The sequence below is a fragment of the Marmota monax genome, unplaced genomic scaffold, assembly GCF_021218885.2.
Source record: "Marmota monax isolate L192 unplaced genomic scaffold, Marmota_monax_Labrador192_F-V1.1 WCK01_AAM20220418_F8-fsc00022, whole genome shotgun sequence".
NCBI classification, from domain to species: domain Eukaryota; kingdom Metazoa; phylum Chordata; class Mammalia; order Rodentia; family Sciuridae; genus Marmota; species Marmota monax.
Window position 1 is genome coordinate 28,366,226 of NW_026695215.1, and position 24,331 is coordinate 28,390,556.

The 24,331-nt window shown below is 49.1% G+C and overlaps 2 protein-coding genes and 1 pseudogene across 4 annotated transcripts in view; 2 read left to right on the top strand and 1 right to left on the bottom strand.

Annotated features, from left to right (window-relative positions):
- Positions 1-764: 764 nt before the first annotated feature.
- Positions 765-1,517, bottom strand: LOC124084503 (GTP-binding protein SAR1a-like; annotated as a pseudogene).
- Positions 1,518-3,556: 2,039 nt separating this feature from the next.
- LOC124084587 (cytochrome b-c1 complex subunit 1, mitochondrial) lies at positions 3,557-13,550 on the top strand. Its single transcript, XM_046431932.1, has 13 exons — positions 3,557-3,685; positions 3,941-4,081; positions 6,540-6,626; positions 7,630-7,759; positions 7,979-8,177; positions 8,632-8,711; positions 10,883-10,998; positions 11,226-11,369; positions 11,729-11,889; positions 12,013-12,098; positions 12,419-12,507; positions 12,856-12,931; positions 13,365-13,550. Exons 1-13 carry the CDS (start codon positions 3,617-3,619, stop codon positions 13,427-13,429), a joined length of 1,443 nt encoding a protein of 480 aa, XP_046287888.1. The 5' UTR covers positions 3,557-3,616; the 3' UTR covers positions 13,430-13,550.
- Positions 13,551-13,554: 4 nt separating this feature from the next.
- The window catches only part of Col7a1 (collagen type VII alpha 1 chain), a 37,003-nt gene continuing 26,226 nt past the window's right edge, over positions 13,555-24,331 (top strand). Inside the window, exons 1-19 of one of the 3 annotated variants that reach the window (XM_058574808.1) lie at positions 13,555-13,680; positions 14,241-14,305; positions 14,481-14,575; positions 17,747-17,832; positions 18,359-18,539; positions 19,533-19,692; positions 19,782-19,875; positions 19,961-20,122; positions 20,255-20,418; positions 20,496-20,625; positions 20,716-20,832; positions 20,935-21,081; positions 21,168-21,284; positions 21,360-21,509; positions 21,588-21,716; positions 23,031-23,174; positions 23,262-23,387; positions 23,490-23,633; positions 24,167-24,286. In XM_058574808.1, the coding sequence (XP_058430791.1) occupies positions 17,748-17,832; positions 18,359-18,539; positions 19,533-19,692; positions 19,782-19,875; positions 19,961-20,122; positions 20,255-20,418; positions 20,496-20,625; positions 20,716-20,832; positions 20,935-21,081; positions 21,168-21,284; positions 21,360-21,509; positions 21,588-21,716; positions 23,031-23,174; positions 23,262-23,387; positions 23,490-23,633; positions 24,167-24,286 (2,170 nt within the window). In that variant the 5' untranslated portion in view covers positions 13,555-13,680; positions 14,241-14,305; positions 14,481-14,575; position 17,747. Of the gene's footprint in view, positions 13,681-14,240; positions 14,306-14,480; positions 14,576-17,527; positions 17,643-17,746; positions 17,833-18,358; positions 18,540-19,532; positions 19,693-19,781; positions 19,876-19,960; positions 20,123-20,254; positions 20,419-20,495; positions 20,626-20,715; positions 20,833-20,934; positions 21,082-21,167; positions 21,285-21,359; positions 21,510-21,587; positions 21,717-23,030; positions 23,175-23,261; positions 23,388-23,489; positions 23,634-24,166; positions 24,287-24,331 lie in introns of those variants that run through there. The other 2 variants (XR_009225613.1, XM_046431644.2) reach the window with 2 other exon arrangements.

Consider the following 24,331-nt stretch of genomic DNA (forward strand, 5'->3'; position numbering starts at 1 on the left):
TGAGAGTGAGTTGGGATGAATCTTATTTTAATTTAATTTAATTTTGTTTGGTACTGGGGATTGAACCCAGTGGCACTTAACTACTGAGCTACATTCCAAGCCCTTTAAAAAAATATATCTATATATATCTATATATATCTATATATATCTATATATATATATATATCTACATACATACGTATATATCACAGAGCCCTGACATTTGCTGTGAAAAGGCAGGGAGATGGGGACAAGAACAGTTTGAGAACCTCTATGGAGTTTCAAAAACAGAGATGCTCAAAGGGAGAAAGGTGGCTGATCACATTAAGTGCGACCGGGTGTTTCTCATGGATTTAGCAACATGGAGATTGTTGGTTATTTTGAAGGTGTGGTATTGGAGGAGTGAAGTGGGGACTTGACTAGATTGGGGGCTCTTTGGGAGAGCTTTGCTAGAAGGTAGGTATGGAGCATGGTGGTTGCTGGAGGAGGTTGTGGGGTGGAGGTAGGATGTCTTTTTATTTTGTTTTGTTTTATGGTGCTGGGTATGGAAACCATGGATGCTCAACCACTGAGCCACATCTCCAGCCCTTTTTATATGTTATTTAGAGACCCAGTCTCTCTGAGTTGCTTAGGGCCTCATTAAGATGCTGAGGCTGGCTTTGAACTTAAAATCCTCCTGCTTCAGCCTCCTGAGCCACTTGGATTACAAGTTTATGCCACTACACCCAGCTTGGAGGGGGATTTTTTTTTTTGAGGAGTAAAATTTTATTTTCACTGTCCAAACATTAGTCAACATACTGGGAAAGCCAGTGGGTGGGCGCGGGGTTAGGGGGGACAAAACCCTCACCTTGCCTCTTGTGCACACTGCACATGAACACTTCCATGGGGTGGGCATTCAGTTCCTTTAGAGTCACATTCCCGTTTCCTGTGGTCTGTCCATAAAGCTCAAATATCTTGCAAAGTTTTTCTTCACTGATTGCATTTATTCTGTTAATTTTATTTTGCAAGATAAGAATTGGCACAATGAATAGTTTCATCAGTCATTAAAGCATTAAGCTCAACTTTGGATTCCATGAGGTGAGAATGATCTACAAAGTCCACCAGAAAGGCAATCCCATTAATTGCTGGAAGATAATTTTTCCAAACCCGATGAGCTTGCTCATGCCCACCAAGATCAAAAGTTGTTAAAGTCATTCCAACAATTGTCAGCTCTTCTTCTTCTTCTTCTTTTTAATGCCTTTATTTTATTTATTTATTTTTATATGGTGCTGAGGATCAAACCCAGTGTCTCACACATGCTAGGCAAGCACTCTACCACTGAGCTACAACCCCAGTCCAAATGTCAGCTCTTCTGATGTTGGATGTAGTATTGGAACATGTTGGCCCAATTTGTCATCTTTGAGCATGTGAAGAAGAGTAGTTTTGCTTGCATTTTCCAAACCCAAGAATACAAGTTTTCCAGATTTTTTTTGTAGAGTCCTAGGGAACTGGAGCACACTGCTGAAGCCATTGTAGATCCACTCAAAGATGAAAGACATTATGAATGCTTACTATGGTCTGAGGGGCTCCTCCGAAGGTGGCAGGCGGCTGGGACCCTCCCTCAGAACACACAGACCCTGGGAGGGTGTTTTAATGATGGTATTTTCAGAGTTGGCTGCAAATTCGGGGGACCTCCAGATTGGGCTGTCTTTTCCTAGGTCCTCTATGATCTGGGTTCAGACTATGGCCCATTCACTGCCAGATTGTCCCAGTCCAATTCCTGCCCTGTTAGGCCGGTTTGAGGTGGCTAAGGGAACAAAGCACCAGGCAACCCGCAGGTGCAGAAAGAACAACCAATCAGGCCTGGACAGACAAGCAGGGATGGTGCTGTATAACCACTTGTCAATCAGCAGGGTCTCCTGACTAATCCTGGAAGGACACAGATCTCAGCAAGTTTCCCCTGATCAACCCCAGGAGAACAAGGGACTCTAAAAACCTGGGTCCCTTTCGTGCCCCAAGACCTCCTTCCTGCCCTAAACCCAATAAAATTCCAATCCGGCTGAGCCTGGACACAATTCTTCCTGACCCACTCTGTTGGTCTGAAGAGTGTTGCTGGGGAGCAAATCTCAATAAAGCCTTGTTCAACTGCTTTTAATCTGCCTCCTTTTGATCACTGTGCCTGACCTTACATGCCCAGCCTTACTTTTGGAGAGGTAAAGATTTTCTAATAAAGTGGCAGAGAAAAATAATTTGCTCTGGATAAGATTCACCTTAAAGCCAATTTACCCCAAAGCCAATCTGAATCAAGAACAATTTGCAATGTTCCATTTTCACGATTAATCTCATGAGATTTCACCTCCTGGAGAAACCATTGTTCATCCTCTCTGGCCTTGGGTGCTTCATATACTTTTCAGGAGTCTGGTTTTAACCATTTCAGAAATTTCTCCCCATTAGGATCTAGGTAATGGCTTTATTTTCTTATTTCTGGAAAGCTCCCATCATTACTGGGCTATTCTATAAACCAACCACTCAAGATATCCATCTTGATTCTTGAACATCTTCCATTCTAATTTTTTCAATGTGGGCACTTGAGCAAGTTATGAAGCAAATAAACACATTCAAATATTTGTTCTTATATAAGTCAAGAAACCTGTCTTTTTTTAATCAAAAAAAATATTTTTTTGTACCTGGATTGAACCCAAGGGCACTTACCCAGCCACCGAGCCCCATCCCAGTGCCCCTCCCCCTTTATTTGTAGTTTATTTAGAGGCAGGGTCTCACTGAGTCGCTTAGGGCCTCATTAAATTGCTGAGGATGGCTTTGTACTCATGATCCTCCTGCCTCAGCTTCCTGAGCTGCTGTGATTACAGGTGTGCACCATGATGCTGGCTGTCCTTTTAATTTTTGATACAGGGTCTTCTCTAAATTTATCAGAATTTATCAGGCTGGTCTCAAATTTGCCGAGTTTACAGGTGTGTGCCAGCACGCCTGAAATACTTCATTCAAGCTGGGAATGGAACCCAGTGCCTCAGGCATGCCAGACAAGCACTCCTGAATTACATTTCCAGCCCTACTTCATTCTTTTTTTTTAAAAGTCCCCCCACCCATGCCTTTATTTATTTATTTATTTTTATGTGATGCTGAGGATCGAACCCAGGGCCTCACACATAATAGGCAAACGCTCTATCACTGAGCTCCAACCCCAGCCCTATTTCATTCCTTTAAAGAGAAAATTGTTATTGTTTCATGGCCACTTCATAGTTTCAGTATTTCACGCTGGTGTTTTATGCCCTGGACCCAGACACAGGGAACACTATAGCTGCACTCCCGGCCCGCCAGATTCTGCTCTTGGCATGCAGAGGATTACAGACGCCTCCACTTGATGAGAAACCGTGCACTCTGCCTACGAAGGGTGGACAGACTGGATGGCCTGGATGGCCGGTGCTGCTGCGCAAGCTGACCAACAGCCTGGTGGACTGATGCCGGGCAGGCACTGCTGAACTCGCACACAAAACCAGCCACTAGCTGCTGTGAATAGCTACTGCTGCCCGCTAGGCGGCGACCGAGCGCCAAGTCTTCGGTACTGCGCCGGCGCCCCAGGCTTCACCCCGCCGCTCTGCGCATGTGTGACGCGACTGCGCACTAATTGGGCTACAAGATGGCGGCGTCCGCAGTTTGCCGTGCAGCGGGCACCGGGGCACAAACTCTTCTGCGCGCTCGCCGCTCGGTGAGGTGGCCGCGATAACGCTGGACTGCGGGGCTCAGGGCTTCGGGACTCAGAAGAGGAGTAGGCCATTAGCAGTGGCGGGTTGAAGTGGGGAGGTCACCAGGTCAGGGCCATGGAAAGGTCATGGCCGACTGCGGGGATGGACGTCTTTCTGCTGCTGGCCCGCGGTTGGGAATAGGGGTCTCACAGCGGACCCGGGTGCTGGGGAGCAATTCTCTAACCCAGTCCTCACTCGCCGCCTGTCCCTTCTCGCAGCCGGCAGTGCTGAGGGCGCTTGCCTTACGGGGTGCCGCAACCTTCGCCCAGGCCCTCCAGAGTGTGCCAGAGACACAGGTCAGCGTATTGGACAATGGGCTGCGAGTGGCCTCGGAGCAGTCCTCCCAACCTACCTGCACGGTGAGTGGGCAGTTCTGTCGAGGAGCGGGGGACCTCCAGCTTGGGCCATCTTTTCTTGGGTCGTGGTGTGACCTTCTTCTCTATGGTCTGGTTTCAGAGTATGGCCCACTCACTGCCAGATTGTCCCAATCCCTGATTCCTGCCCAGCCTTAACTTCATAGGGTAGTGTTCGCTTTTAGCCAACAATCCTTAAACACTTGCTGCCTGCCAAGTAGGGGGCCAAATTCCCTTACAGCGTTTTGCTTTGCTAAGAAAAATATGAGAGAAGAAATGGCGTCCTTGTCTTGAGAAAAAATGAAGAGTGGGATTCAGAGATTTTTAGGTGCCTTACAGAGGTCCACATTTCTCAGCCTCGCAGCCAAGATCACAACTTCCAAGCTAGAACAGGAATACACTTCGAGAAATGCATTTGAGGGGATGCAGTTGCTGGATTGTAGTTCAGTGGTAGATGGCTTGCCTAGCATGCATGCATGAGGCCCTGGGTTTGATCCTCAGCACCACATAAAAATAAATAAATAAATAAATAAAATAAACATATTGTATCCAACTACAACTAAAAAATAATTTTAAAAAATTGACTCAAGGATAGAAACTTTGACTAGATGTATGAGTAGGTGAGAAGATTCCCAAGAAATAATCCTTCCTCTTCCATATACACACCAGCTCCAGGGCCAGATGTTTTTATTGGCAAATTCTTTCACTTTTCCAGGAACAGATAATGTCCTGTCATACAGGTTGTTACTGAACACAGGAAACAGTGGTAGGCAACTTTATTGTTATATGGCATCTGACCCAAAGCCTGTCTAGAAAGCTTAGACTGTAAGGAGCACCAGTGTGCTTCTGTGTCAAAGGATACTGTAGAGTAGAAAATGCATCTTCCTTTCTGAGATATGGATTTGAAATAACATGTTCATCTAAGATAAACATAGATAGGTACATCAATATCTTGTTGGAAATGAGATGTGAAAAACTTAAATCATCTGTGAACAAATAGTAAATTAAAAGGATAGACCATTGTGACCATGTGGGGGGTGTTTCACAGCATACCAGGAGGCAGTTAAAATTTTAAGATTCTTTCATTGGGTGTCAGGGAGACACTTGACAGTATTTGGTGACTCTGATTAAAACCTTGATTTTTTTTCAGCCTGGGGTGTGTAGCTCAGTGGTAGAGCACTTGCCTAGCATGGGTAAGGCCCAAGTTTTATCTCTAGAACTGCAAAATAAATAAGTAAAAGTTAAGCTGGGGGGCTGGGGATGTGGCTCAAGCGGTAGTGCGATCGCCTGGCATGCGTGTGGCCCGGGTTCGATCCTCAGCACCACATACAAACAAAGATGTTGTGTCTGCCGAAAACTGAAAAATAAATATTAAAAAATTCTCTCTCTCTTTAAAAAAAAAAAGTTAAGCTGGGCACAATGGCATACACTTGTGGTCCTAAGTCCTTGGGAGGTTCAGGCAAGAGGGTCACTTGAGCCCAGGAGTTTGAGGTCAGCCTGGGCAACATGGTAAGAACCTCCTCCCTATCTTGAAAAAGAAAGAAGAAAGAGCCAAATGTGATGGCATATGCCTGTTATCCTCAGCAACTGAGGCAAGAAGTTTGCAAGTCTGAGGCCAGCCTAGAGGCAAAGCGCCCCTTGGGTTCAACTCCCAGAACCAAGAAGACAAAGTCACTAGAAGGTTACTTCCTTAATATGATAAAATATATAGCATCTTCTTCCTTAAAAATGAAAGGATAAAATCATCATCAGGGGCTGGGATTGTGGCTCAGTGGTAGAGCACTTGCCTAGTACATGTGAGGCACTGCATTGATTCTCAGCACTGCATGTAAGTAAGTAAGTAAATAAATAAGTAAAATAAAGTCCATCAACAATTAATAAAAATATTTTAAAACAGAACAAAGCAGAATTTTTAGAATGGAGAAAATAAGTGTTCTTTGCAAATGATAGACTTCAAGCCTAGATAAAATAGAATCAACTGAAAAGATAGTAAATTTAAAAACTTTATGGTGGTGGTGGGATCAGGTAAATGGGTACAGTTAGATATGTCACTGGGTACCAGGAGCTGTGACACTTGCCTGTAATCCCAGCTACTTGAGAGGCTAAGTCAGAAGGATTGCAAGTTTGGGGCCAGTCTTGGCAACTTAGTGTGGTCCTCTCTTGAATAATAAAAAGGGTTGGGGGTTTAACTTGGTGGTGGAGTACCTCCTTGGCTCAATCCCTAGTATTAAACAAACAAAAAAAAAAAACATGGAAGGAGCAGTGATGCAGTGTGAGTAGCCATTGGTTGGTTCTCTGTGCCATGGGCTCTGCTGTGACTCCAAGTACAGGGGTCCTTACTGGGAAAGCTTTCCCTCACCTTGGGATCCATAAGGCCCTATGTGGGGCTTATGCTGAATTATTCAGGGTGCATTGTGAGTGGTACAAGGATGTTTTGTTTATTTGCTGGTGACTTCTTGTGCAGGTGGGGGTATGGATTGATGCTGGCAGTCGTTATGAGACTGAAAAGAACAATGGAGCAGGCTACTTTGTGGAGCATCTAGCTTTCAAGGTGAGGCCTGTGAAGTTTTTTTCTTCCCTGGGCTTAGGGCTGCCTGTTTTGAGGTTGAAGATCAGAAAAATTAACCTCCTAATTATGGACCTCAGTTGGGGAGTGACTCTGGCTGGTCTTTCTGGAAGAAATCATGTGAGCTTATTGTCTTCTGATTGAGCACTTATGTGTGACTCCCTGTATGAAGTCCCCAGAGCTGAGAAAACCCAAATGCCTACAGAAGCCCCAGTTTTCACCAGGCTGGTATGTTCATGCCTGACTTATGGAGCTTTTACACACACACACAGACACACAGATTCATATGAATGGCATGTGTTTAGGGGTAGGTCACATCATTTGAACATAGCCATGATCATGGCTGTCAGGGGATGTGGAGTATTAGTAAAGACAGGTTATTATGAATGTTGGGCAATACTTGCTTTTTCCACAACCTTCTATCCCAACCCTGATCATCTCTGTTCTTTTGACCCATGATACTGTGACCTTGGTCAGCTCAAGGCCTGCAAGGGACCTCCAAGGAACCTTGTTCCTGTCCTTGAGGGGAATGACTTCTCTCCTTTGATTTCAAGATAGGGTAGAATTCTGCCCTTCTGCCTTTACTAGGACTGGCCACACAGGTATACTCCTCATCTAATACATGCCTCAGTTGGACTGCTGGCCCCTCCCTAGGGCTCAGGCCTCTCTTTGTCCCCCCTGGTGCTAGGATAACTAGTTTGTGGCTGTTGAGGGACATAAGCTCCTGGGTAGGCCTTGCCATTCATTGCCATTGGTTGAACCAGACATTGGGTATGTGATGATGCATACATGATGAGTTGGGAAGCACATTGAAGGCACACATTGAAGGCTCAGTGCATACAGACTCTGGGCCCTACATCCCTACCCCACAATCTTTGTGGAAGAAGGTACTTGTGAACTACTAGTCCTTTGGGGATTAGCCTGTGAGGGCAGAGTTCCCGGGCTTCTTTTGTGTCTCATGATTGGTGTTCTTGATGTCTGGTTTCAGGGAACAAAGAATCGGCCTAGCAATGCCCTGGAGAAGGAGGTGGAGAACATGGGGGCCCATCTGAATGCCTATAGCACTCGGGAGCACACAGCTTACTACATCAAGGCACTGTCCAGTGACCTGCCGAAAGGTAATGCTTAGAGGAGAGGGTTTGAAACAGAAGAATATAACTCTAGGGGAGCAGAGGAGCCCCAGCAGCCCCTGGACAGGCTGCAGAATTGATTATCCATGGGTTGTGGCCTTATGGCAGGATGACCAGTAGGGATGGGCAGCAGTAGGAGATGCCAGACTTGGGATTTTGTATTGTCATTGGTCTCCACTGGACACCTGAACATGTCCTTGTGTCCAGTCGTGGAGCTACTGGCTGACATTGTGCAGAACTGCAGCCTGGAAGACTCCCAGATTGAAAAGGAACGAGACGTGATCCTGCGGGAAATGCAGGAGAATGATGCATCTTTGCGGGATGTGGTCTTTGACTACTTGCATGCAACAGCGTTCCAAGGCACACCTTTAGCCCAGGCTGTGGAAGGGCCCAGTGAGAATGTCAGGTGAGAACTGACTCTGTGTTGTTTATTTTCCTAATTTTCTGCAATTGGAGACAGTTTCTGTATTGCCATATGGTCCCTGTGAACCTATTTAAATGGCTGTGTGGTCTTCACTTCAATCTTGGGCTTTGTTTTAGGGTATGTTTCCATGTATGCCCTTATAATCTAAGGAGGGAACATTTGGCTTGCAGGTGGGAGGTGTTTGAGAGCTCTGACCCTGCCCCTCGAGTCACACAGCGTCAGCTCACACCTCAGAGAGGGCTGTGAGACTGTCCTGAGGGCACATGTGAGGCAGGGCCAGATGAGGGCTCCACTCTGGGCCTTGAAAGGGTGGTTGGTAGAGATGAAGATGTAATAGGGCCTCTTCAGAGAGGCCATGTCTCTTCTCAATTCCATTATATCCAAGTTGCTATGGATTGGTAGAGAACTTGATCCATATGGGCTGTATGTTTTACAGGAAATTGTCTCGTGCAGACTTGACTGAGTATCTAAGCAGGCATTACAAGGCCCCTCGCATGGTGCTGGCAGCAGCAGGAGGTGAGTGATGGGCTCCTTGAAGCTCTGGGTAAGCGGAGCCTGGCCTTTGTAGTCAGAACCCCCATTTTCACTCCAAGGGACCTTGTTCCTGTCCTTGAGGGGAATGATCTCTCTCCTTTGCTTTCAAGATAGGGTAGAATTCTGCCCTTCTGCCATTACTAGGACTAGCCACACAGGTACACTCCTCATCTAATACATGCCTCAGTTGGACTAATGGCCCCTCCCTAGGGCGCAGGCCTCTCTTTGTCCCCCCTGGTGCTAGGATAACTAGTTCGTGGCTGTTGAGGGACATAAGCTCCTGGGTAGGCCTTGCCATTCATTGCCATTGGTTGAACCAGACATTGGGTATGTGATGATGCATATACATGATGAGTTGGGAAGCACATTGAAGGCACAAAATGTTAGGGGAGTTCAGAGTTAGTTATAGTGGGGACAGGTGAAGCATGAGTCTTTTGCCAGAGGCCCGAAGGATGGTAGGTATTTATTTGTTAGGTGGGGAATGGAGGACCTTGGCAGAGGTGTCATGTTCTGGTAATTTATTTTAAGATTTGTTCTACTGAGTGGGGCCAGAGCAGAGCAGGCTAACTAGGGATGAGGTGTGGCACATGCCTGGAGAGAGAGAGCAGGAGCTAAGGAGAGACTTAGGTTTTCTAGACTTAAGTTCTGTAGTTGAAAACCTCATACAGATCTGGATGTGGGTAGAGGAGGAGGTTCAAAATGCTTCCTGCTTATGGTCTTGGCAACTGGGTAGGTGAAAAAGACTGATAGGAAGAGCATAACTGAGGGATTTAGAGCCAGGAAACCTGGGACCAAGGGCAGTGTGAGCTACTAACACAGACTTTTCGAGTGATAGCAGAACTGGGACAGGCTGTCCACTGCCATAGTGATTACTGGTTAAATCACTGGGGCAGCAGAGGCCTCTTGTGGAACTGAGGAGGTGAGACCTGGAAAGGAGTCCTGAGGGTATAAGATTGTGATGCTCCTTGTAAGTGTTCTCAGCTCTCAGGGACACCAGAATTCATTATAGCCCTGCAATAGCACCTCTTTGTGCCTCTCACTTGCCACTGCTTTCATGACCAGCACCCAGATCTGCTTGTAGTAGGGCTTGAGGGACAAGGCATCCCCGTGACCTTATTCCCAGGAGCACCAGTCTTGTTCTTGATACAGGTGAGATGATGCTTCTAGGATGAGAATCGGCACTTACGTCACATAGCAGCATTCTCCACCTTTTTTTTTTTGTATCAGGGATTGAGCCCAGAGGCACTTAAGCATTGAGCCATATCCCCAGCCCTTTTTTATTTTTTATTTTAAGGTAGGATCTTGCTGAGGCTGTAGTCCTCCTGCCTCAGCCTCCCAAGCTGCTGGAATTACAGGTGTGTGCCCGGGTCATGGCAGCCCTTTTTTTGGGGGTGGGGGTTACTGCGGATTGTACTCAGGGACACTCAACCACTGAGCCATATCCCCAGCCCTGTTTTGTGTTTTATTTTGAGTTGCTTAATGCCTCACAATTGCTGAGGCTGGCCTTGAACTCACGACCCTTCTGCCTCAGCCTTCCATGCCGCTGGGATTACAGGCATGTGCCCCCATATCTGGCCTTTTTTGTTTGTTTGTTTGTTTGTTTGTTTGTTTTAATATATATTTTTAGCTATAGGTGGACACAATACCCTTATTTTATTTTTATGTGGTGCTGAGGATTGAACCTAGTTCCTCCCGCATGCTAGGCAAGTGCTCTACCCAGTTCCATGGCTGCCCATTTTTAAAGTGCTGTTTTTGCTAGGCATGGTGTTACAGTATCTCAGGAGACTAAGGTAGGAGGATCATGAGTTCAAAGCCAGCCTCAGCTACTTAGAAAGACCCTGTCTCTAAAACAAAATATACAAAAGGACTGGGGATGTAATTCAGTGATTAAGCGCTGCTGGGTTCAATCCCAAGTACAAAAAAAAAAAAAAAATGCTGCTTTTCTCTTTTGCCTGACACCATGGGAACTATTTGATCCTGAAGTGTCTTTCTTGCCTGTGAGATAGGGTCATTTGGCAGATGCTCCTCTTCCCTCATCTTATCTCAATGTTGTATTTTCCTTCTGCTGTCTCCCACTGAGACAGGACATAGGGTCTTGCACCTGTCTGTGATTCCCCCTGGCTAGCCAGTAACTCCATTGCCCATGTCCTCAGGAGTGGAGCATCGTCAACTGCTAGACCTCGCCCAGAAGCACTTCAGCAGCGTCTCTGCGACATACCCAGATGACACCGTGCCTACTCTAAGTCCGTGCCGCTTCACTGGAAGCGAGGTGTGCTGCCTGGTGGGCAGGGATGCTGTTGTCAACTGGGGATTTTGAGAGAACCCTCATATGCATGTGACCCCATAATGACTCAGAAGTAGGGAAAGGGTCTTGTGCCTGTTGCCTGAGGATGATTTTACACATATGTGCATGCTTCACCCACACCAGCCATCCTTTCTGTTTGTCCTGGAAGTCTGGCTATACTGTTCCTCAGCCCTTGACATGTACTCTTTCAGATTCGCCACCGTGATGATGCCCTGCCCTTGGCCCATGTGGCCATTGCAGTAGAGGGACCTGGTTGGTCCAACCCAGACAATGTGGCCCTCCAAGTGGCCAATGCCATAATTGGCCATTATGACTGCACTTACGGTGGTGGCGTGGTAAGTGTCAGGATTGAGCATAGGACCTTGCCTTTAAAGAAGAGAGTACTGCCGGGTGCATGCCTGTAATCCCAGCAGTTTGGGAGGCTGAGATGGGAGGATCGCAAATTCAAAGCCAGCCTCAGCGAAAAAATCAAGGCACTAAACAACCCAGAGCATGTCTCTAAATAAAATACAAAAAAAAAAAAAATGGGGATGTGGCTCAGTGGTTGAGTGCTTCTGAGTTCAATCCCTGGTACACCACCCCGCCCCCCCACCCCCCCCAAAAAAAAGGAAAGAAAAGGGAGTACTAAGCTGTGGGTTTCAGGGTATATGGGCCAGAGATAAGAGGGGGTGCTAACCATTTGTGCCCCTGGCAGCACCTGTCCAGCCCACTGGCTTCAGTTGCTGTGGCCAACAAGCTGTGCCAGAGTTTCCAGACCTTCAATATCTGCTATGCAGAGACTGGGTTGTTGGGTGCACACTTCGTCTGTGACCGTATGAGCATCGATGACATGATATTCTTCCTGCAGGGCCAGTGGTGAGTGGCAGCTGGGAACTACTGGGTGGGATAGAAATCTGACCAGAGAGGTGGGAGGTTAAGAGTCAACGCACTTGTCACAATGAACACTACCATATACCTGTCCTTTACTCCCTGCTTTAGGATGCGCCTGTGTACCAGTGCCACGGAAAGTGAGGTTACTCGGGGCAAAAACATCCTAAGAAATGCCCTGGTATCTCATCTGGATGGTGAGCCCTTTATCCCTAAAGGAAGGGGTAGAATAGTGCATCCTGGCAGTGACAGCTCATTGTAGCCATTATTACAAACCAAGATTGGAAAAGAAAACGTTGAAGGTCATGCCATGCTCCACCACCCCAACTATAGGGGTTTGAAGCTTTAGGTAGACATGGGGGTAGCCCATCACTGTGGAAATAGGTTGTTAGAAAAGTGATGGTTGTGGTCTGGAGTCAGAGCAAGGTCTTTGTTAACCTGATGCCAGGGATTTTATGTGTATATGTGGGTTCAAGATTGGACTGGGTAGATCTCTAAGCTTTCCCCACCATTAAAGGCACCACTCCTGTGTGTGAGGATATTGGACGCAGCCTCCTGACATATGGCCGCCGCATCCCCCTGGCTGAGTGGGAGAGCCGGATTGCGGTAACATGGGCCCCTGGGAGAGGTTCTGGAGTCTTGGCCTAGCAGAACCCTGAAAGGGGGTGGGATGTTGATGCCTGACGGGAGACTGTTCCCATAGGCATCTCTATTGTCCTAGGTAGCTGTCACCCATAGGGATGATGTAGTCAGAAGGAAGGGCAAAGGCACTAATGACTGTAGGGATAGGTGATGTCCATGGATGTCTACAGTAGGGAAAACCTTGCCACCCTTTTTGGATGAGGGAAATGTTCCACAGTACATGTGGGAGATCTTGGTCAGCTGGAGGAGGCTGGCTGACTGAGGTGGTGCCCAGTGCCTATTAGTCAGTTTGTCCTCTGCCTCTCCCTGCAGGAGGTGGATGCCCATGTGGTGCGTGAGGTCTGCTCCAAGTATTTCTATGACCAGTGTCCAGCAGTGGCTGGAATGGGTGAGTGGTCTAGAAAGTCTGCTTTTTGTCCTTTTCCTCAGATCCTTGTCCTAGTCTCCCCTTCCACTTCTGCTCCCCTACCTCCAGCCTACATTGAGAGAAGCAGTTTGAGGCCCCTGAGAGTAGTGTGGCTGCCAGGGAGTTCTTGCTCAGAAAACCTGTCCCAGCAGCTCCCTGACTCCCTGCCAAGGTGTCTTCATCAATATCCCTTACCCACCGGGTAACGGACACCCTGTTTGTTGGGTGGGGCTCTAAGGGCCTGAGCAAGAAAGGACAGGCTCTGCACCCCTAGGGGAATGTTGTCTTCCCTCTCTTCACTGAAAGCCTGTCTTGTGCTTCTCTGGGCAGCAGCTCTGAGCTGGGTATGGCACAGGGCCAGGTGTCCCTGTACAGAACAGGTACCCCACCCTGACACCTCACCCTATCCCCACAGGCCCAATCGAGCAGCTCCCTGACTACAACCGGATCCGTAGTGGCATGTTCTGGCTGCGCTTCTAGGCAAGATGCCTGTGCAGGCAAGAGGGTAGGATCGGGGCTCATGATCCCCCTCTACAAACATGCCACTCTGGCACCTCAAACCCATGCAATAGATACCACCAATAAAGTCCTCTGTTGAGAATTGTGTTGTACTTCCTTTATTGGCATGGAGTCCTTCAGTTCATGGAGGAACAAGCACCTCCCACCAGTTCTACATCCCCTGGATCCTTCTGCCTTCCCTCCCACACAGGCTGATGTGTTCTCAGCCAGGGGTAAGTTGGGGGCTGCAGCATAGAGGCCGGAAGTCTCTGATGCTTGTAAAGAACCCACTCCAGATGTTTCTGCTCAGCATGTGGCATATTAGCCAGCCTGTCTCAAGAGTGGGATGTGGGAGTTCATGGGAATAGCCCCAGCCTGTGTCCTAATAGGGGTCCCAGCCTGGAAACTAGGGCCTTGGGTGGCAAACCCCTCACTGCGGACCCTACACATAGTTGCTTCCTGGCAGTCCCTGGTCTGGTAGGACAGATCAGGAGGGGCCAAGAACTTTCCCTAAGGAAGCCTTCTTTGTGTTTACTCTCAGTCCTGGAAGAGGATAGCCTGGGGCACGGAATTCTCTTGGTTTCTAACTGCTGCCTGTACAGGCAGAGTAAGAATGCTTTGCCACGATTTGCCACTGACTCAGGCTCCAAGAATAGCCCTGAGCTCAGTGGGGCCTAAGCCCCCTCCCTCCACTAGATCTGTCTCAGGCAAGTCCTGAGCTGTTGTTAGGCTGTAGATCCCCTCCCCATTTTTTTTTTTTTTTTTTTTTTTAACTTTTTTTTTTTTTTTTTAGTTGTAGATGGCCATTATTTATTTGTTTATGTGGTGCTGAGGATCAAACCTAGTATCTCACACATGGTAGGCAAATACTCTACCACTGAGTCACAATCCCAGCCCCTCTCCCTATTTTTTTTTTTTTTGTGGGGGTGTGGGGGTGTGTGTGTGTTGGAGGAGGGAGGGTACCAGGGATTGAACTCGGGCACTCGACCACTGAGCCACATCCCCAGCCCTATTTTATATTTTATTTATTTAGGGTCTCACTGAATTGCTTAGCGCCTCACTTTTGCTGAGGCTGGCTTTGAACTTTTGATGCTCCTGCCTCAGCCTGTGGAGCCGCTGGGATTACAGGCAAGCATCACTGCACCCGGCCCCTCCCCTCTCCCTATTTCTTGAGGCTGTCAGGACCTTTTGGAGCTCTCAGCTGCCTTGTCATTTATTTAACTCTTTGAGTCCTGGTCCCCACAGCAGGTGGGCAGGTATGACTCTTTCTGTACCCTTGCCCTGTCTTTCCACATTCAAGTTCCTGGGGAGCCCAAGAGTGAAAAAGGAAGTGAGGGGCTTGAGTCTCCTCTGAGGATGTCTTTGGCTGGCAGTCATGAGCAGGGGTCCTGGGACAAGTTTTGTGGAGAGAGGGCTATGCTGAAGTCTCCCCAGCATCTTAGCCTGAAAATAGGCAAAACCTTGAATCAGTCTCACTCTGACCCAGTGCCTTTCCCTTACCCCCACTTCATGCCGCAGGTTGTCAATTAGGAGACATCTGTCCGATGCCTCCTATGGCTTAGGACTGGGGCATTTAGCAAATCATCTTCCTATTGTGTGACCAACTGGAGGAAAGCTGTTGGGTGGCACAGAACCTTGATGGACCAAACCCCAGTAGCTTTAAGAGATGTGGCACCCAGGCAGGGGGGGATCATTGCTAAGTCTGTTGCCCTAAGTTTGAGCTCCTGGAGGAGGCCACTTGATTTCTACACCAATGCCTGTCCTCCAAAGGCCAGGTGGACTGGACATAAGAGCTGGAGCCGCTGGGAGTCATCTGGTCTCCTTGCATTCTATTCGGGGCATTTGATATTTCCTTTAGAGGCATGTTGGGGAGGTGCACTGGAGGTTACTATGTGACTTGGTCAAAGCTGAGATTTCATTGGCACAGGGACTTGGCTGGATTTCTGTGCAGTCCTGGTGAACCATGCTGTGGTTGTGGCCATAGGGACAGCTAGGGTAGGTTGTGGAAGTACTTGCAGAACAGAATCTCTAGCAGTAGTATTGGGAGATCTAGAGAGGAGTGGATTGGAGGGGACAACCTGCCCAGCTTTAGCTATGATTCTGGTGAGGAGTTTGGTGGCATCTAAGACAATAGGATCTATATAGCTAGAACCCCAAGAAGAGTCCTTGATTGGAGACATAGTGCCATTTGGTAGAGCTGGCGATCAAACCAAGGAAAGGAGTGTCTAGGGAAGTATAGGATGGAGAAGTTTGAACTCTGGGGGTCTCAGTGCCCTGGAAGAAGTACAGGTAGGTACTGGCCTCCAAGGCTATGCCTTAGGCTATATGTACTCATTCCTAGCTTTCTTCCTTCCCAAAAGCCTGTCTCAAATATCTTCTGAGTGTCTCCCTCACAGCAGCCCTTCCTTTCTGGGTGCACTTCAGTTCTGGCGAGCTTTGCCTGTATATCCACTTTCTCAGCTGGGTCTCCTGTCTTTTCCTAAAGGCTGGATGCATGTGTACATGTATGTCCATATTGTGCATTCCTTCTCTGAGACCCTGCTCTCACCTACCCTTACAGAGGAGGTGATAGTCTTAGGAGCAGGAGCTGTCTCTGATGAGAAGTCGTTTGGTTTTCTGCTACTCTTACTTGGAGCACACCTTCCAAGGTTGGGGTGGGAGTCCTGGGACACAGCTGAGGAGACCTTGACCTTGGAAAAGGGTTTTGGGTCCCCTAAGGTCACTGCACTGTGTTCTAGGATAGTTGGGGATGGGAGATGGTGTGGCAGACAGTGAAAATGGGCAGATCCAGCCTTCATGGGCAACAGGAAAATAGGCAGTATTGGCTGGTCCTCACCACTCTGAGGTTTGGCCATACCAGAAAGTCCAGAAAGACTCAAGGGGAAACATTTAATAGAAATTCTATCCCCATTCCCTGACTCAGTCCATGTATTGATCTCCATGGGAGGAAAGCTATAGGGTCAAGCATATTGGAAGGGGCCCAGTAAGTGTAGATATGTAATGGGCTGCCCAGAGTTATCTAGGATTGGCAAGAAAACAGGGATCAGGACCCAACTGGGGGCTGGCTTTTCTTGGGAGTGTCTGCCTTAGTGTTACCCAGCCGAAGAGAGATGCATATGCAAAGACTCACTTCCTCTGGGCCTAAGTGGAGACTGTTTATAGTCATAGTGTTAACTGGAGGAGAGGGATGGGAAATCAGCCTGATTAATGGGAGGGGAGTAAGAGAGGGGAGGTGGTATTTATGAAGGAAGAAGCTATAAGTATATTGAGAGTGACTTCTGGGCTTGGTAGGGCAGTTAGGTGGAAGACTAGATTGAAGGAAGGAACTCCAGCAGATCAGAATAAGGACATGTAGATAGGGGGACCTGGCTTGGGATGAGGACACCAGGAGGTAGATTCCTAAGGGATCAGCTGCCACAGTGGGTGGTCTCACCCTCCACATATGGACTACCCCACTCCCTGAAAATACAGCTGGAATGCATCCATAGTCCTAGTAGGGAGTGCAGGGGTACTGGGATGGACACTTAGGCATAAGCATAACCTCCTGGGTTCTCCCTCCAAAGAGGAGGGATACATTAGTTATATCCAGCTCAATGGGGCCTTGATCTACCTCAGGCTCAGTTTCCTCTTGCTGGAGGCTGCTCTGTCAAGGAGGTTGGGGTGGGGCACAGGAGACCCACCAGACAGAACATGACTGATTCACAGGAGCGTCCTTAGTCGGCACCCATGGCCTGCAGGCTTGTCTGGGCACCCCCTAGTTGGGGGTGAGTCATCTTCAGCTGTAGCCCCTGCCCCCCCCCCCGCCCCCACCATCCTGCTGCTACCCTTTCGTCTGCAGGAACCTATTCACATTTCAGCCTCCAGCTGTCGTGACTGGTCACTCTGACCTAAATGAACAAGATTTGTAATCCCAGATGGGGTTGAGGAGCTCCCTCATCATCTGTCAAGAAAGGGGGGGATTCCCAGAACGCAGGATGGGGGCTTTGCACTTAAGTGCGTCATATTATCTGTCTGGGGAAAGAGGGGTGAGGGCGGTAACCTCTCAGGGAGGTGGGTGAGGGCGGGCCATCTTTGGTCCCCGCCCGCTGCTCCACCCGCCGCTCCACCCGCCGGATCGGGACTTTTCTGCAAAGTGCCTGCGGTACGGAGGCTGCGGCGGCAGCGACGGCGGCTGCAGGAGCAGGCGGTTTCACAGGCAAGATCAGAACTCGGGGTGGGGGAACACTGAGTTGGGACCTAGTAAAGCCGACGGGGCAAGAGACAGAGGTGGGAGTATCTCTGATCGTTTCTATCACCCAGGATGAAGCTGCGGCTCCTGTTGGCCGCGCTCTGTGCCGGGATCTTGACGGGGTCGTCCAAAGTGTGGGCTCAGCCCAGGGAAAGAGGTGGGCACAAGCTAGGAAGAATCCCGTAGTACCCTGTCACCCATGGCTCCACTTGGCCTTCATCACTAATACCTTCCCCCATATCTCCACAATCCCCATGGATTCCTCCTGGGGGAATGCCTCCTAAATCTCTCAGACTCCTCAAATGCTCCAAAATCTGGTGCTGGGTTCTTCCAAATTGCCTCTTATCCTGCACAGACCCAAATTCTGGCACCCTAGATGCATGCTGAGTATTCTGCTTTATGCCACTCTTCACTGGTCCCCTGAGACTGACCTCAGTTCCAGATAGATCCACACCAGTGTGGGCAACTCTCTCTCCCAGTACTTTCCAATTCTCTGCAGGAGAGTGTGCTCTGGGTCCCATTGTAGCTCCCTCCAAAGCTCCCAGGCCCACACAGAACCAGCCAGTTTGCATAAGTATATGAGGCCTACTCGCCACCTTGCCCCTCAGTCACAGGGGACCACAGTGCCTGGAGGAAATGGGTGGTCTCCCAGAAAAGGTCTTAGTCTTTCCTTTCGGCTCCAGTGACCTGCACACGCCTTTATGCCGCTGACATCGTGTTTCTACTGGACGGCTCCTCCTCCATTGGCCGCGGCAACTTCCGAGAAGTGCGGGGCTTCCTGGAGGGGCTGGTGCTGCCTTTCTCTGGGGCAGCCGGTACACAGGGTGTTCGTTTTGCTGCAGTTCAGTACAGTGATGACCCACGGTAAGTAGTGGCCCTAGGGAACTGTAGACCTCACCAAGACCCCTTCTACAGACAGAGTACAGAGCCCAGAAACCTGTAGGCCAGGCCCTTCCAGATGGGGGCCTTGGGAAGCCCAGAGAGCCCCTCCCTTAGCATCTCCTCTGGAGACAGGACAGAGATTCACTGGGAAGAGTGCTCATGCCTGAAACACTTCCAGGCTAGTACTCTGCCCAACACAGGAGGCTCTGTTTCCTTATCTGGATAGAGATTTGGAGTCCAGGAGGGGACCCAGGAACTCTCTTCATGTTCTAGCTCTCTCTTTCAAGCCTCTCAATTCACTAGAAGGGCTCTCTGACTGGCAGTGTCCACCTCCCCACAAGTGAATCTTCCACATACAATTTTTTTGTGTGTGGGGGGGGGCGGTCCCAGGATTGAACTCAGGGCACTCCACCACTAAGCCCCATCTCCAGCCCTATTTTTTTTAATTTTTATTTTTTAGTTGTATGGATACAATACCTTTATTTTGTTTATTTATCCTTTTTTTTTTTTTTTTTGTGGTGCTGAGAATCGAACCCAGTGCCCCACATGTATGAGCTAAGCACTCTATTGCTGAGCCACAACCTCAGCCTCCCCAGCCCTATTTTGTATTTTATTTAGAGACAGGGTCTCACTGAGTTTCTTAGTGCCTCACTGTGGCTGAGGCTGGCTTTGATCCTCCTGCCTCAGCCTCTTTAGCTGCTGGGATTACAGGTGTGCACCATTGCACCAGGCAACATATAATTATGTAACCAGACATCCTATCTCCCTAGAACCTCAAGGGCTCCAGGTCTACCAGATGCCATAAGTGGCACACAAAGTAGCACCTTGGGAGTTTATTAACTTGGAGGCTTTAGTGATGGGGGGAAGGAATCACAGAATAAAGGGCACCCTTAAGAGGCCTCAGCCAGAGGCTTCCTGGAGACTGTGGTTGGACAAGGTCCTGACTCCTTGCCTATTGCTCCCTCCACCTATCAGAACAGAGTTTGGCCTGGATGCACTTGGCTCTGGGGATGATGTGATTCGTGCCATTCGTGAGCTCAGCTACAAGGGGGGCAACACTCGCACAGGGGCTGCACTTCTGCATGTATCTGACCATGTCTTCCTGCCCCAGCTGGCCCGACCTGGCATCCCCAAGGTGATCCCTAACCCCTACCATGGCCTTCCAAGGTGACCCCAAAATAAATGTCTAAAGCAGCCCTAATATGGCCTCTGCACCTGCTCTAGGTCTGCATCCTGATCACAGATGGGAAGTCCCAGGACCTGGTAGACACAGCAGCCCAGAGGCTGAAGGGACAAGGGGTCAAGCTGTTTGCTGTGGGTGAGTACTAAGCTAGGTGACAGGTCAGCTGGGGTGGACATATGGGACATACAGGCAACTGAGTCCTGATTGGGCATCACCTCAGGAATCAAGAATGCTGACCCTGAGGAACTGAAGAGAGTTGCCTCACAGCCAACCAATGATTTCTTCTTCTTCGTCAATGACTTCAGCATCTTGAGAACCCTATTGCCCCTCATTTCCCGGAGAGTGTGCACAACTGCTGGTGGTGTGCCTGTGACCTTGCCTTGTGAGTTCCTGTCCACACTGTGTGCCCTAACCTGGGCCACTTACCTAACCCTAGCATGGGAGTGCTGAACCCATCACATATGCTCAGACCCCTGGTCCTCCTGCCCCATCACCTGATTTCCCTCATTGGCAGCTGTTGATTCAACAACTGGCCCCCGGGACCTGGTGCTGTCTGAGCCAAGCAGTCAATCTCTGAGAGTACAGTGGACAGCAGCTAGTGGCCCTGTGACTGGCTATAAGGTCCAGTACACTCCTTTGACAGGGCTGGGACAACCACTGCCAGGCGCACTGCGGGAGGTAAGGATGTCAGAAGTGATAGGAGGGTGGCTGAGGACTTGACTGGATAAGATGAGGTGACCTCTAATCCTGGGCAGGTGAATGTCCCAGCTGGTGAGACCAGCATGTGGCTGCAGGGTCTCCGGCCACTGACTGAGTACCAAGTGACTGTGGTTGCCCTCTATGCCAATAGTATTGGTGAGGCTGTGAGTGGGACAGCTCAGACTAGTGAGTAATTCTACCAACTTCTGACCCCATTCACCTAAATACCCTCCAGCCCCAGAATCCCTGCTCACTCCTGATTCTATTTACCCCTAGCTGCCCTAGAGGGGCCAGAGCTAACTATCCAGAATACCACAGCCCACAGCCTCCTGGTGGCCTGGCGGAGTGTGCCAGGTGCTACTGGTTACCGTGTGACATGGCGGGTTCTCAGTGGTAAGTGAGAAGAGTGGTATGGGGTAGTTCCTGCACTTCAGATGAGATTATAGAGTCATGAGTCTGCAGGGCCCATTGACCCCTCTATGTTGCCCCATGCAGGTGGGGAAACACAGCAGCAGGAGCTGGGCCCTGGGCAGGGGTCATTGTTGCTACGTGACCTGGAGCCTGGCATGGACTATGAGGTGACTGTGAGCACCCTACTCGGCCATAGTGTGGGGCCTGCTACTTCCCTGACAGCCCGCACTGGTGAGAAGGCTGAGCACTTTCTTTAGGCTGGGTGGGCAGGCAGGGTAGGGTAAAGAGGCCATTCATGTCCCATGTGCCCTTGTCAGACTCCTCTGTTGAGCAGACCCTGCGTCCTGTCATTCTGGGACCCACATCCATTCTCCTTTCTTGGAACTTGGTGCCTGAGGCTCGTGGCTATCGGTTGGAGTGGCATCGTGAGAGTGGTCAGTGCAGGGAGAGGGCTGTGCAGGCAGTGGTCAGGGTTTGGCTTCAGCTAACCTGACTCTGTCTTCTTGCAGGTTTAGAACCACCTCAGAAAGTGGTGTTGCCTTCTGATGTGACTCACTACCAGTTGGATAGGCTGCAGCCAGGCACTGAATATCGCCTCACACTCTACACTCTGCTGGAGGGCCGTGAAGTGGCCACTCCTGCAACTGTGGTCCCCACTGGTGAGAACTCTCAGCCTGACTAAGTAACTGGGGAAAGTGTCAGGAACCCAAATCAACTCTCACTGTGCTCTCCAACAGGACCAGAACAGCCTGTGGGCCCTGTGATGGACCTACAAGCAACTGAACTGCCTAGGCAGCGAGTACGAGTGTCCTGGAGCCCTGTCCCCAGTGCCACTGAGTATCGAATCACTCTGCGCAGCACCCAAGGTGAGGGGAAGCAGCCAGAAAAATCTCTAAAGTTCCATCCCCCAGGGTCTGATTTCACCCTTGCCTCATCTCCTTCCACTCCTGGATCTCTACAAGCTTTTTCCCTGTCTCTTTGTCAATATACCTCCCAAGATGGCAGTGAGCCCAGAGCTGTCACAGGGTCTTGGTCCTGGTTTTGATTTTGGCCCCTGTCTTTTAACTCCCAGAACTCTGGCCTCCTCAGCTGGTTCTGTCCTTGCCCCGCATCCCTGTCCATAACTTTCATCCTTCTTCATAGCCACAAGCTCTTATCACTGCCCTTCTCTTATCCTAGCAGTGACTACTGTCCACACCAACCTCTCATTTCATGTCCTCATCGAATACTGACCTTTGTCATCCTGCATCAATTTCTTTTTTTTTGTTTTTTTTTGAGTTTGCCTTTTTTTATTATGATTTGATATTAGATTTTTTAAAAATATTTATTTTTTTTTGTTTTAGGTGAACACAATATCTTTTTTTTTTTAAAGAGAGAGTGTGTGTGAGAGAGAGAGAGGGAGGGAGAGATAATTTTTCAATATTTATTTTCTAGTTCTTGGCGGACACAACATCTTTGTTTGTATGTGGTGCTGAGGATCGAACCTGGGTCGCACGCACGCCAGGCAAGCACGCTACCGCTTGAGCCACATCCCCAGCCCCACAATATCTTTATTTTTATTTTTATGTGGTGCTGAGGATCGAACCCAGTGCCTTGCGCATGCCAGGCCAGCACACTACCATTTGAGCCACACCCCCAGCCCCATTGATATCAGTTTTTAACTTTTACTTTCTAAAACAAAAACGTGCATATTATAGAATAATACCATTTGTAAGTATGGTTGGTGCTGATTGCTTACCATGAGAATCTTTTTTGTTTGTTTATTTGTTGTTTTTAGAAAAACGTGTATTCTGACACATTATATATACATGGAGTGCAACCCATTCCAATTAGGATTTCATTCTTGTGGTTGTACCTCCATCAATTTCTTTCAACGGCTTATCAACCTTGATTGCTGTCCACTGACTCCTGTCATCTTACAACCTGTGTTTCTATCTATTTACCCCTGTCATCCAGTGTCCCCATTCAACACTGGCCCCTGTTAATCAGTGTTGCCATTCATCACTGGCTGCTTTTAACCTGTGTCCTTGTCTCTCACCCTTTTCATCTGTGTCCCATTTTCACTAACTCCCATCCCCCATGAGTCATCTCATCATGTGTCCCTGTTCATCACTGATTGCCATTATCTACATTCTTGTCTCTAACTGACCCCTACCCACCAACCCTTCCTTCTCTTTCAGGGGTTGAGAGAACACTGGTGCTTCCTGGGAGTCAGACAGCCTTTGATTTGGATGATGTTCGTGCTGGGCTCAGCTACACTGTGCGGGTGTCTGCTCGAGTGGGTGCCCGTGAGGGTAGTGCCAGTGTCCTTACTATTCGCCGAGGTGAGCCCTGTGAGAGGCTTATGAGGAACAGCTGATTGATTGACTCCTGCTCTGGTCCTGACCCTGGCCCCTGTCTTTAACTCCCAGAACCAGAAACCCCTCTTGCTGTCCCAGGACTACGAGTTGTGTTGTCAGATGCAACGAGAGTAAGAGTGGCCTGGGGACCTGTTCCTGGAGCCAGTGGATTTCGGATTACTTGGAAGACAAGCAGTGGTCAGTGTGGGATGTGTGATAGGATTGCTGAGGGGTATGATCAGAGTATGGGGAACTAAGGGGATAGACAGGAGTCATGCCAGCATTTCTCTCTGATCCTAGGTCCAGAGTCTAGTCAGACATTGCCCCCAGACACTACTGCCACGGACATCCTGGGGCTGCAGCCTGGAACCTCCTACCAGGTGGCTGTGTCTGCACTTCGAGGGAGAGAGGAGGGCCCCCCTGTGACCATCATAGCTCGAACCGGTCAGGGCCTGACCCAGTTCCTTGGATCTTTGCCTCTAGTGTCCATTCAGACTCCTATACCTCTGTGCTCAGATCCCTGCTTCTCCCCAGAACTCCGGTCTCCCCCTTACATTCTTACTGCCTCTTCCTACTGCTTTCCCCTCCAGTCTCCATGGTCTCCTTAGCTTCCCACTTCTTCAGATTCCTCTGCCTCTCCCCTAAATCTCCCACTATCTTAGCCCTGTATTTCTACTACTTATCCCTCAGACCCTCACCACTTTTTCTCCTGGACCTAACTCTCAGACTTCTTTCTCATTTGACAGACCCTACTCTGTGCCTCCTAAAGTCTCTACCAGATTTCCCCCTCTCTGTCAGATCTTGTTGTCTCTTATATTCCTGTCACCTGCCAGCTCAGATTCCCATTCCTTCCCCATCTGAACCATTCATCATCTCCTTTATCAGGTCCCTGTCTCCTGTTTGACTCTCATAGTCTTCCCTTATCAGATGATTCCTGTTCCCTCTCCCATCAGATTCCCCATTGCCTCTCTTCCCAGACCCAGTGGGCCCAGTGAGGACAGTTCATGTGACTCAAGCTGGCAGCTCATCCGTCACCATTGCCTGGACCAGGGTTCCTAGTGCCACAGGATACAGAATTTCCTGGCACTCAGCCCACGGTGGGAGTCAGGAGTTTGGGAGGGTTGTGGGTGGCAGATCTGGAT

Bases quoted from the DNA above. Each gene is read 5' to 3' on its own strand.
- LOC124084587 (XM_046431932.1), top strand. From the start codon at position 3,617: ATGGCGGCGTCCGCAGTTTGCCGTGCAGCGGGCACCGGGGCACAAACT. The intron at 8,712-10,882 runs GTGAGTGATGGG...CCATGTCCTCAG, and splicing joins GGTGCTGGCAGCAGCAGGAG to GAGTGGAGCATCGTCAACTG. The intron at 11,370-11,728 runs GTAAGTGTCAGG...TGCCCCTGGCAG, and splicing joins GCACTTACGGTGGTGGCGTG to CACCTGTCCAGCCCACTGGC.